This window comes from Zea mays, chromosome 4, assembly GCF_902167145.1.
Source record: "Zea mays cultivar B73 chromosome 4, Zm-B73-REFERENCE-NAM-5.0, whole genome shotgun sequence".
In the NCBI taxonomy this organism is placed as follows: domain Eukaryota; kingdom Viridiplantae; phylum Streptophyta; class Magnoliopsida; order Poales; family Poaceae; genus Zea; species Zea mays.
Genome location: NC_050099.1, coordinates 14271957 through 14284442, shown reverse-complemented (window position 1 = coordinate 14284442; position 12486 = coordinate 14271957). Strand labels below are relative to the sequence as shown.

General features: G+C 42.7%; 1 protein-coding gene and 1 long non-coding RNA gene across 3 annotated transcripts; one reads left to right on the top strand and one right to left on the bottom strand.

Moving 5' to 3' along the window:
- Positions 1 to 1325: 1325 nt before the first annotated feature.
- On the top strand, positions 1326 to 2669 carry LOC103652851 (golgin candidate 2). Of its 2 annotated transcripts, none has more exons than XM_008679831.3 (5): positions 1326 to 1450; positions 1527 to 1586; positions 2060 to 2117; positions 2332 to 2387; positions 2538 to 2669. In XM_008679831.3, the coding sequence occupies exons 1-5, from the start codon at positions 1331 to 1333 to the stop codon at positions 2652 to 2654; spliced, it is 411 nt and encodes a 136-aa protein (XP_008678053.3). In that variant the 5' UTR covers positions 1326 to 1330; the 3' UTR covers positions 2655 to 2669. The 2 variants fall into 2 exon arrangements, with proteins under 2 accessions (XP_008678053.3, XP_008678054.3); XM_008679832.3 differs by having other exon boundaries at positions 2542 to 2660.
- Positions 2670 to 7254: 4585 nt separating this feature from the next.
- On the bottom strand, positions 7255 to 8997 carry LOC103652852 (uncharacterized). Its single transcript, XR_002268676.1, has 4 exons — positions 8875 to 8997; positions 8456 to 8771; positions 7678 to 7729; positions 7255 to 7501 (listed from the first exon to the last, which is right to left on the bottom strand). It is a non-coding gene; the product is annotated as an uncharacterized lncRNA (long non-coding RNA).
- Between the last annotated feature and the right edge of the window lie 3489 nt (positions 8998 to 12486).

The window sequence follows — 12486 nt, the reverse complement described above, 5'->3', positions numbered from 1 at the left end:
TTTGCACTCTGAGATTGTCGATTTTATCAAGCCAGCTTTGGGGAAGCTTGAAGGTGAATATGTGACCAATGACCTTTATGACCTCAATGCTTGTATTTAGTACGTGACGAATTTGTGATTGCAACTGGAGTCATTGCTTGCTGCTATTTTTCTTTGGTTGTCACCAGAGCAGAGACCCAGTTTGGTGCATATACATTAGCTGAATATTGGCACTTTAACACTGTCACTTATTGGAGGATTATTTTTCGACGATGTTTGCAATGGATGCAAGAATCTTGCCCGTCATTTCATTTCATCATTTGTTCTTAGTTCTTACCATTGGAGAAACATAAATACATATATAGTGCCATAACTACTATGTAATTGACAAAAAAAATTCTTTCATCTGACACACACACCACATAAGATGACAGTTGTGGCTATTCCTAGATGTACAGTAAATTGCAGCACATATGTCCTTTTCTCAAGAGGTCATTGCTATATTTTAACACATTGGTTTTTGTGGCGTAGGATAAAATCATTGTTGGTTCAACATCATGAATGACACTTGGCATCGTTTGTTCTAAGTTTCATGTTGTGCATTGTGTTTAAGGTCCCATATCATGCCGCAAGCAGTGTAATATTAAGCATGTTGGTCACACCTTGTGTAAGTAATTCTTGTTAATGACGCTCTTAGTCTTTTATTTTTCTTGTCCATTGAGACATGTGAACAGATCTTTTTTCTATTGGCTATTCTTCAACAGATAAGAAGCATCATATCAAAGAAACTGGGGCCTTTTGAGCAGGTAAAAAACATGGATGAATCACAAGCAACTTCCTAATATATATGAATGCAAATGAAGTTTTGCATTATTTAACTTTTAATCAAGGGAATGGTCCAAGGGTGCATCACTGGAATAAGCTCGAGACCACAAGTGTCATATATCCTCTAATCTTTACAACGAGCATAATTATGAGGCCAACTGAAGTGCAGCCAGATAGGAAATAGATGAGCTATTGACCTCTATGTCAAATGAAGTAGTATCATATAATTTCCTTGCTGGGCCACATTATCAGTTGATCAACACTTCACAGCGGCTAGCGGGTAGTATTTTAGTAATAATTTTAGTAATCCGCTCAGAATCTGCCCAATCTCAGAATATGCCCATATTCTGTACTGCATTTGAGCTCAAAATCCCGCACATATTTCATTGGTTATGGAACTGTAAGTTCATCTGAAGTACTTATAAGGCAGATTCAAGTATTCATTTGCAAAACCATTTCTACACACAAGTATCCTGGTGAGATGGTTTCTAGAAAGTAGTGATTCCTTATCAGCTTCTTGTTCAACATGTTTCAAGCTTCAGAGTTGCAGACTAGTATGATTGAAACATTGGAAGCAGTGGAGATAGAGAAACAGAAACATCACAGCACTAGAATGGAAGCCCTTGCACGTTTGGCTAGACTTGAGGTATATGCCTGTCTACAAACGACCCCTACCCAATCTTCACAGGTCTTAGCAATGCTCTTAAAGAGGGTTTTCACAGGTTACAAACGGTGAGCTTGCAAAGTCACTTGCCAGGGAACAATGGAATCTGGAAGTTCAAGTATGTTTTCTCTCCCCCATCGTATATTATGTTTTTGGGCTTAAGATAAGAAGCAATGGATAATCTACAGACTGCCCTGCTCTGAGTCGACAGCAGATGTAGAGGCAAACTATAGATGTGACTATGCATAGATAGTTGAAAGCATGGGTTTTTATTCTTCCCTTCAAGTTTAGAGAATGCTGACATTTTCAAGAGCCTACACCTTAACATGTGGTCCACAATGCTATGACTAGACAAAATTGATACATTCTGGCAATGGAATAATGGGTTAGTCTAGAGTGACCTTGCACTGCAGTTCTGTGCACAAATGTAATTAACTATTTTTTGTTGCTTTCGTATTGCTGGAGTCTGATATTTTACCATAACAACTGCTAGCTATGCGTTGAATGTGATTCATAATCCATAGGTGTTTCACAAATTATACAATGCTCTATTGTTAAACTGAAAACTGTTTATTCTTGATATTTGAATAGGTAGATCAAGTGGCGCAGCTTCGAGAGGAAGTTGAATTGAAGAAACTTGCTCAAGATAGTAAGTTGACCATGACCTTCTTTTGGGGGCTCTCTGGCTTAGAGTTTACTGTGTTTTTAAGCACTTTTAGTTCGTTCTTAGGCCAACGCTATATTATGCTGACTTATTTTGTTTTCTTCTTGAACCTATTTAAGTATGACATGCCATTCTTTTTGGTTTCGACTAATAGCACTTTTTTTTGGTATGTGACCTTTGTTACCATTCCATGAACAAGAATACAGAAGAAAGCTAACAAAGATACAAAAGACAAGTGCCCCTCCGGTTGATGAAGTAAGCAATCAACTTACATTTGCCAGTGGCTTTTCATTCCACTCAACTGATATAATATTTAATTGAGCCTTTTTTTAGTAGAACTATTGACTCCTCGAAAACATGTCTCTTTACCTTATCTATTTGTAATATGTGTTAACTTTTGTCTAGATAGAATCTTTGAGAAGGTTCAAGCTGGAGGAAGAAATTATTGATGCAGAATACACTCTGACATGTGACAGAATTGTGAGCTTGAAGGACAAGGTAGGTTTTCCCGTGTATGACTGACCTCATGTATTGATTAATTCTTATTTACAAATGGTAGTATTGATTCAGGATTTTTTTATAACTATAAGCTCAATTGGATATTATTAGTCTGCCTTATTGATCTCCCATATATCATAGTGTCTTGGTCATTGTACTGTGGTATAACATTAAAGTGAGGCTAGTGCTGGCTACAATTTATATATCGACCAATGCAAGAATGAATATATATAGGTTGTAGATGATCTTTTTGGTTCAGCTGTTCTTGCACGCATAATTAATATCTTTGTGTACTTGTGATTTAATGCCAGTTGTATATTTATGAGAATTTTGGTTTATTTTGTAGGATTCCGGCTCTCATCAAGTGACTCCTCCCCCTCACGATAACTTTGCGGACAAATGTCTCAATTCTAGTGGTGGAGCTACGAACAACAATCTGATGTCCTGATCGAGAGCGATGGAGCTAATGTTTGAACTTGTGTATTTGAACTTGTGAACTACAAATGTGAACTATGGATGTGAACTTATGTGAATTTGTGAACTTATGTATTTGGACTTAATTATGTGACTTTGTGAACTTATGTATTTGAACTTGTGTGAATTTGTGATATGAACATATATCCACGTGTTTGAAATCTGTATTGTATGTGATATTCTGTGTTACATGTGATATTATGTGTGTCTAATTTTTCATTTATGTATTTTTTTATTTTTTTCTGGAAAGAGTTAAGAACGTGGGTACCCACGTTCTTAAGGTTAAGAACGTGGGTACCGTCGAACTTAATGGGCAGCCATTGCCGACCCACGCAGGACCCATAAGTTCGACGGCCACGTGGCCCCGTCGAACTTAAATGTAAGAACGTGGGTGCCGTCGAACTTATGGGAAAAAATTCGACGGCCCCCGTCGAACTTAAAAACCCACGTTCTTAACCTTAAGTTCGACGGTACCCACGTTCTTAATGTTAAGTTCGACGGTACCCACGTTCTTAACCTTAAGAACGTGGGGACCGTCGAACTTACTTCTTTAAGTTCGTCCAAAAATCGCCGTCGGCTATATTCGTCGGTAAACCCACGTTCTTATGGTAAGTTCGACGGCCTATTACATTAAGTTCGACGGTTTTTCACCCACGTTCTTTAACCAGTTTCTTGTAGTGTCTGTAACCATCTCCACCACGATAAGAGACTTGGGAGCCTATCCCCCGTCTCTCACCCGATTGTAACCCTACTATGAGCTTTGATTATCAATGGCGTCGATAGCGCAAGCCGCTGATGACTGAAAGTAGGGACGTTCTGCCCGAACAGGTATAATTCTTGCGCCCACCACGCACAACATCTAGAGCCTAGAACACACACAACAAATTTACTTGTCGGGCTTTGTTCATTTGTCTTCGAATTATGCTTGTAGCCACGTGAATATTCGATGTGGGTGGGGGTTACTCTAATCAGCTCTCAGCATCTCCTCGCAAAGTTGCACTTGAATAAAAGGTGTGCTAATGTTTCTTCCTTTTGAAGTATGCAGTTTTCACACGAATATGAATCCAATTCCATGTTTCTCTTCCTGAGCAGTGATTTTTTGTTCAATCTATCATGCAGGTAGGGATGACAATGGGCTCTAAATTTTATCCTATAAAATTTAAGGATCGAATCGGATTAGGGTCGGACTCTATTTTGATTTATTTTTGAATTAAAATTTATTTAGGGTCCTAAACAATTTTGAAGAAACATTTGGATCCTGAAGTTGGGGTCTCCTTCTCTGCCGAAGGTCCTCAGAATAAAGGAAACCGTTTTTTGATTCATCATTAATAGATATGACGAAGGACTAAATGTGGAAGCTATGGCATATACGCAAGAGATACAACAGAGCTTCGACAAGAATAAGAGCTTCGGCTTAAGGTGATCTCGAAGGTTATACAAGAAACCAAATCAACGGTGAAAAGATTCATTTATCCTTAGTATTTGTATTAGAACATTGTATAGGCATTAGGATCATAACTGTACTTTTACTTGGGCACTGGGCTGTGTTCCATGCCTATAAATAGATGAACAGTAGTCTCATACTATTCACGCTTTTTCATTGAAAGTCATTCTCGCATTCCCTCCTTTAAACAAGCCGAAGGTATTAATGTAAAGTAATGCTTGTAATGTTTCATTAGCATGTGATCCATATTATGATATTATTCTAACATGCCAAATGAAATAAATATCTAATATAGTATTATGTTTATGAAAAACGAAGATCCATTCTTCACCCCCTTCATCCAAGAAACATTATCTTTAAAAGAAGATAATGCTTCATAGGACGAAGATCTTTAATATTTAATATTTAATATTTGTATTGTCTTGTTTTTGATTCACAATAATTAAGAACAAGTAACCAACACCTGATTCATTACAAGCCCTGCATGCAAAATCAGCCAGAAAAGATTCTATATTAGTTATTTTTCTTAAATTTAACTAGATTTATATAAAACATACGCAGCATTTATAACTTTTTTACCGGGAGCAGCATTTATATCTTACGATAAGTATACTGTAAAACTATATTTTACAATTAATTTAATAGTACTCAATAGGTACCATAAATATTAATAATTTATTATATGTATTTAGTTAAAAATACAAAAACGTTATTTACTTTAGAACGGAGGAAAGTATGTAATCTCTACTACTTATTAAGGCTGCAATAGTAGTCTGTCATTCCACGTTCTGCTCATTCCGTGTTCTACCTTTCCAATTCCCTCCTCTCCGCGCACTCTATCATTCTCATTCCCCCTCCCCTGCCATTCCCTGTTCTGCTCATTCCGTGTTCTACCTTTCCGATTCCCTCCTCTCCGCGCACTCTATCATTCTCATTCCCCCTCCCCGCAAAGCTCATTCCCATTCTCATCCCCTTGTACAGCCGACGCCTAGCTAAAATTTAAAAAAATACACATAGCCCCAAGGAGATTTGAACCCATGACCTCTCTCAAGCAAATGCTAGCAGTAGCTACCACTACACCGCATCTGTGTTTATATCTACATCTATAACAGAAAACACATCTACTACATCTCTCCCAAGCATACCTGCTACCCTTGCACAATGCGTAGTATATAAGTATCACCGAGATTCTTGAATTATATTTTTGGATGGAGCGAGTAGTATTTAAAGAAGAGCCTTGCATGTAATTTCTTTTGTTTGAATAATGTTTTCAACTTAAATTCCTTTTTTGCATGCGTGACATTTATTTTTCGTAATATTTTTTCCATGGACCTGACTTGTGAGTCATTTTTATAAACCAACGCCAAACATGAATCCATGTTTCTTACTTGAAAACCCTGAACAAACACCATTAGCAGGAGGCACTCGCGTTGGAGTCGCTCATCGACGACAAGAAGAAACTTGGTGACTGCCACTTCGACCTCTAGAAACAGTCCTACGTGGCCTCATGTGCCGCTATGTACGACAAGCTCCAGCGCAGCCGCCGCTTGGACGCGGTGCAGAGCGGTTGCTCCGCGCTGTCCATCGTCAAGCAGGGGGACCTCATGGTCGTCGCCAACATCGGCGACTCTCGAGTTGTTCTGGGCATCGCATCCGACGACGACGTCATCACGTCGTCCAGCTCATCGTCCACCTAAAGCCCAACTTGCCATGTAAGTCGCTACTGACTGACCATGAATTCTTGTGCGCTGAGACGATGGCCGTTGCTGACGTTGTATGAGTGTTCTCGAGCACGATGTATGTAGAGGAGTAGCGCATCCGGTGGTGCAACGGCTAGGGGTACTACCTTGCTGATGAGCCCGGGGTGCACTTCGTTTTACAGCCCAGCCAAGAGTAATCAGTACTCAGTATGTCGCTTTTGTGCCTGCTTGCCTTTAATTCTCTTCGCAAACACACACTTGCCTTTTTGTTTAAGCAAAAGTGTATGGTGGTACATGATTGATGACTAACGATGTACGAGGGAATTTCTTCCGGTATGTGTGGAACGTGCTCTCCAATGATGAGACCATGCAAATTGTGACATATATCGAAGTCTGTATGATACTAATGGTTGCAGTGTAGTGGTGAAACAGATAGATTATAAATAACAAAATTTATGTATGGCCAGAATCACAAATTGATTATGAAACATTTTCTCATAACGGTATAACACACATTTTGTATATAAGTTATCGTAGTATACTGGTATTATATATTTCCGTTGCAACGCACATACCTTCAGCTAGTAACATATGAAATGGCAAATATACAACCTACCAATCGCAGGCCACATGCCTCTATAATTAAACATCTAATTTTACTAGTCTTTACTCCTGCTGCAAGAAGCTCCGATCCACTGAGGAATATCCAGGTTAGGCCTTGTTCAGCACCTTGGATTTTTTTTCCAGGTTGGTTTTTTCCCCCACATGGATTGGGTGAATCCAAGCCTTTCACCCAATCCCTTATGGGATTAAATCCATAAACCCAATCAACCAATGTTTGTTCGTTTATTCCATATGGATTATATTCCAAAACCCACACAACTATGTTTGTTCGTTTACTCCATGTGGATTAAATGTCAAACCTAAATACCAACAAAAGCAAATAAATTCAACAAAATTTAAGAGATGTAGGGAAGGAAGAATCAAAAGATGTAGGGAAGGAAGAATCAAAAGGAAGAGGCCGCAATCATCCTACTTCCTCCTCCTAATGTGATCTCTATTGCTCATGTCCATAGCAAAGCTAAAAGTAGTATCAAGAGGAATAATGAATACTTATTACTAAAGCTAGTTACACAGGTCATATAATTCAATTTCTTTAGGTTCTTGGACGGTACCTGAAAAAATGGGCCAGACACTAGCACCTAGGATGGGGGAGGCTCGTCCTCGCTGACTCTTACTAGAGCAGGGACAATCTAAAAAAATCAGTGGGTTGTTAGATAATTAAACTGGTGCTAATAGTTAGCAAATTAAAAGTGCAGAATAATGTGCTACCATATTAAACAAACTACAATTAGAAAAAAGCTAGCTACTAGACAAAAGCGAAGCTTTAGATACAGTTTTCGGTTTTCAGGTACAAGTTTTCAGCTACCTTGTGTGCAGATTCTCAGGAAGTAGTTTTGGTTTAGTTACATGTCAACGATCTGCAAAGCAAGTCAAGCTACTGTCAGTCTCACCATTCTGCAAGGATAATATAAGTGCTCACTGGTGGATTTCACATTACAGTCTTCTACCTAACCTAACAAAGCCTAAAATTAAACTATACATCACAAAGGTACAACTTATGGCAGTCTTCAGAGGAAGCGTGGTGTTGAAGTTTATGATCTGAAAATAATTTATTCTTTTTGAATAACCTTTTAACTATCAGCCAAAACAAGGAAAAATGACAACGCCTGTGCTGGTGGATCAAGTATCTAACAATCGTAGCCAAGCATTTTATAGAAGAGAAGTTAACAGGTTAACTATGGGTCTATGTAATAACAGAGGAGTGGATAACATAATAAAAAATACCTAAAGACAAAAAGAACGAGTGGAACAAGCCACTGGCAGCAGCAGCGACTACTTGGCTAGCTTAGCTCCCAGATGTCCGTATCATTGAAGCCAAGGCAGTAAGATGCATGTTGTATAGTCTACCATAGCCTGATAGCCTTGCTAGCTAGATGTGTCGTCAACAGCTGGACGAATTTGCTACCTAACCTTCATCTCTCTTTGGCTAGATATTTTCACTAGCGATGACATGATGGCAAGCTACCATCGGATCGGAAGATATCTCGCTATGGCATGGTGGCATCGATCCTACCACAAATCTCAGTAGACATTCATTATTCACCAAATCTTCAAAAGACGAATGCTTAAAATGAATTACTGACCATAGAAATTGATCTCTTCTTGTTTGTTCTTCACTGTTCTGAACGTTGTTGTGGGCACCTTTGTAAGTTCTGCAAATACCCAGTCGATCGATCGATCGCGTCCTCAGATGCAATGGACACAATTATCCAGATCAATAAATTATCCATCATGCATATCAGTTGCCGGCGCTTGTCCCGGACACCAAGCACTCGACAGTCGGCACGATGCTCGCCGCCATCTCCAGTGACCGGTGCCCCCCGCGCCCCTAGGCCCCTCCCCCAACCACGGCACCGCCCATCTACCATGAACACCGGGACCAAGAAATGACTCGAAACCCTATCTAACAAAAATAGAGAGGGACTAACCGGAGGAAAGGTTTCCATAGAAGTTGTCGGCGGCAGGGAGGATGTCATCGTCGCGACGCCGACAAACCACTCACCGGCACCCTCTCTTCTTGCTTGCGTCGCCACCATCGCTCGGAAGTCGGAATGTCGCCTGCCTTGGATTTGTTTCCAGACCCTTCGTGTCCTGGCTCTGATCCAGGAGCTCCGCTTGCAAAAAAATTTTCCAAACCCATGGGCTAGAATCATGATAGGCTTAACCGAACATAAAAAAAGAATAGGATCTGGGAATTTTACTGGGCTCGGATTTAACCTGGATTGGTCCCCAATCCAGATCTAACCCGGTCTGGTTGGGCACAACCGAACGAGGCCTTATATAGACCGTATCCAGGTTATGTAGACCAGACAGACTGACATGATTGTCTAAATATTTAATTAGGCTCAGATAGTTGACTTCAGTGGAGTGCTATGTAAAGCACTACTCTATACCGATAGTGACAAAGTAATCAACTGCGATGTTTCTTGGTCGATTCAACAACTTTTATGTGCTCCTTATATACAAAAATAACCAATGACAGCGAGGGCCACCGCATAGTCAACCTTATCATGACCGAAGACTGGCGGGCACCAATAACCCTGTTCCTGCAGGGGTACTATCATCCAACCGACATCAATGAGGCCAAGCGCCTCAAACATCGAAGCCGGGACTTCGCACTAATTGAAGGACAGCTTTACAAGAAGGGAGTCAACCCATGCTTAAATGTGTCACCGAGACCGAAGGCGTCCAAATTCTGCGCGAAGTCCACAGCGGGACTTGCGGCTCTCACGTAGGGCCTAGGGCACTAGCCGCAAAGGTAATCCGTCAAGGTTTCTACTGGCCCGCCATGATCTGCGCCGCAAATCAGGTCACAAGGTCCTGCGAAGCTTGCCAGAAATTTTCTCCATGATCGGGAAGCCCTTCGCAGTTCACGAAGCTAATCGCCCACACATGGCCTCTTCAGCGTTGGGGCCTGGACATCGTCGGGCCCCTACCCACGGCCTAGGGGAACCTCAAGTTCACCTTCGTCGCTGTCGAATATTTTACCAAATGGATCGAGGCGAGGGCTGTATCCACAATAACATCGAAGACTGCCCAGAAATTCTTCTGGCAAAACATTGTTTGCCGCTTCGGAGTCCCGTCTGAACTCACAGTTGACAATGGAAAGCAATTTGACAGCCAAGACTTCAAGGATTTCTGCTTCTCCATTGGCACCAAGCTTGCCTTCGCCTCAGTATACCACCCACAATCCAACGGAGTTGTGGAACGCGCAAATGGCAAAATTTTCACAGCTGTCAAGAAGATGCTCCTCGACGATAAAAAGGGCAAGTGGGCCGATTTGTTACCTGAAGCGGTCTGGGCATTAAACACGACTGAGTGCAGGGCAACTGGGTTCACCCCTTTCCGCCTTCTATATGGATCGGAGGCTATGACCCCGCAAGAAATAAAACATGGGTCCCCACGAACAGTCCCGTCAGCTATCCCCGACGTGGACGAGCCCACTTCGAAGGACCTCATCGACGGAGACCGCGTCTTCGCCCTACAGGCTCTAAACAAATACCAAGCCCAAACAAAAGCATGGCGCGACCACACAGTCATCCCGAGGGAATTCAGCGAAGGAGACCTCGTACTCGTCCGGACAGTTCAGACAGAGTCCCGGGGCAAGCTGGAGCCCAAGTGGGAGGGCCCTTTCATCATCAAGACGAAGGCGTCCCCCAGCGCGTACAGGCTCGCAACGCCATCCGACGAGGACTTGGAGCATTCCTGGAACATTGATAATCTCCGCAAATTTTTTGTTTGACTCCTCAGGGCCAGCTTGCCCTTGTAATTCGCAAAACAATTTTATTCTGGACTGCACTCTTTTCCTCCCGGGGGGTGAGGTTTTTAACGAGGCGGAGCCATGTAATACACAAGCGAAAAATCCCCCGCAAAAATCTACGTCGAAAAAAGACTGCATCGATGGTCTTCGACATTCGACCAATACAAAGTCACCGCGAGGGGCAGCGCTAGCTACCCTCGCGTGCGACAATCCGCGCAAAAGTTGCCTAAGGGTGCAGCCGGACTAGCACAACAAGTGCGCAAAATCGAAGTCTTCCTAAGAAAGACTATCCGTGCAAAAGCCGCCTAAGGGTGCAGCCGGACTAGCACAACAAGTGCGCAAAATCGAAGTCTTCCTAAAAAAGACTATCCGTGCAAAAGCCGCCTAAGGGTGCAGCCGGACTAGCACAACAAGTGCGCAAAATCGAAGTCTTCCTCAAAAGACTATCCGTGCAAAAGTCGCCTAAGGGTGCAGCCGGACTAGCACAACAAGTGCGCAAAACCAAAGTCTTCCTCAAAAGACTATCCGTGCACAAGTCTACACCAAGAAACTGTCCACGCAAAGACTGACTACAGGCGCAGCCGGACCGACATAATAAACGTGCTAGACCAAGTGCGCAACGCCCCTATGAACATAACTAGATGCGCGAAGGCGCACAACCTCATCATACAAACTATAGTTACATATGTACAGCGAGGGCATCACACCTTACATTGGTTCAACCTTCGGAATGATTCCTGAAAGGGAATTAGGCTTACACCTATTTTCTAATTGATTTTGGTGGTTGAAATGCCCAACACAAATAATTGGACTAACTAGTTTGCCCTAGTCTATGAGTTATACAGGTGCCAAAGGTTCACACTAAGCCAATAAAAAGAACAAGAAAAGGGTTCAACAAAGAGAGCAAAGGGATAACCAAAGGCTGCCCTGGTCTGGCACACCGGACTGTCCGGTGTGCCACCGGACAGTGTCCGGTGCACTAGGAAACTCGACGCCCAACTCTTCACCTTTGGGAATTTTCAGAGGGCTCCTCTATAATTCACCGGACTGTCCGGTGCACCACCGGACAGTGTCCGGTGCCCCAGAGGAGAGCGACTCTGAACTCGCCAGCTTCGGATTTCTGTTCTGCTATAATTCACCGGACATGTCCGGTGCACACCGGACTGTCCGGTGAGCCAGCGGAGCAACGGCTACTTCACGCCAACGGTCGACTGCAACGCATTAAATGTGCGCCAGCGCGCGCAGAGGAGCAGAGCACGCGCGGGTGGCACACTGGATAGTCTACAGGACTTGTCCGGTGAGCCACCGGACAACCAGGCGGGCCCACAAGTCAGAGCTCCAACGGTCGGAACCCAACGACCTGGTGACGTGGCTGGCGCACCGGACAGTGTCTGGTGGCGCACCGGACTGTCCGGTGCGCCATGCGACAACAGCCTCCACCAAACGACTAGTTTGGTGGTTGGGGCTATAAATACCCCCAACCACCCCACATTCAAGTCATCCAAGTTTTCCACCTTCCAACTACTTACAAGAGCTCTAGCATTCAATTCTAGACACACTCAAGTAATCAAATCCTCTCCCAATTCCACACAAAGCTTTAGTGACTAGTGAGAGAGATTTGTTGTGTTCTTTTGAGCTCTTGCGCTTGGATTGCTTCTTTTCTTTCTCAATCTTTCTTGAGATCAAACTCACTTGTAATTGAGGCAAGAGACACCAATTCTGTGGTGGTCCTTGCGGGAACTTTGTGTTCCAATTGTTTGAGAAGAAGAAGCTCACTCGGTCCGAGGGACCGTTTGAGAGAGGGAAAGGGTTGAAAGAGACCTGATCTTGTGACCACCTCAACGGGGAGTAGGT

Bases quoted from the DNA above. Each gene is read 5' to 3' on its own strand.
- LOC103652851 (XM_008679831.3), top strand. From the start codon at position 1,331: ATGTTTCAAGCTTCAGAGTTGCAGACTAGTATGATTGAAACATTGGAA. The intron at 1,451-1,526 runs GTATATGCCTGT...GGGTTTTCACAG, and splicing joins CACGTTTGGCTAGACTTGAG to GTTACAAACGGTGAGCTTGC. The intron at 1,587-2,059 runs GTATGTTTTCTC...ATATTTGAATAG, and splicing joins AATGGAATCTGGAAGTTCAA to GTAGATCAAGTGGCGCAGCT.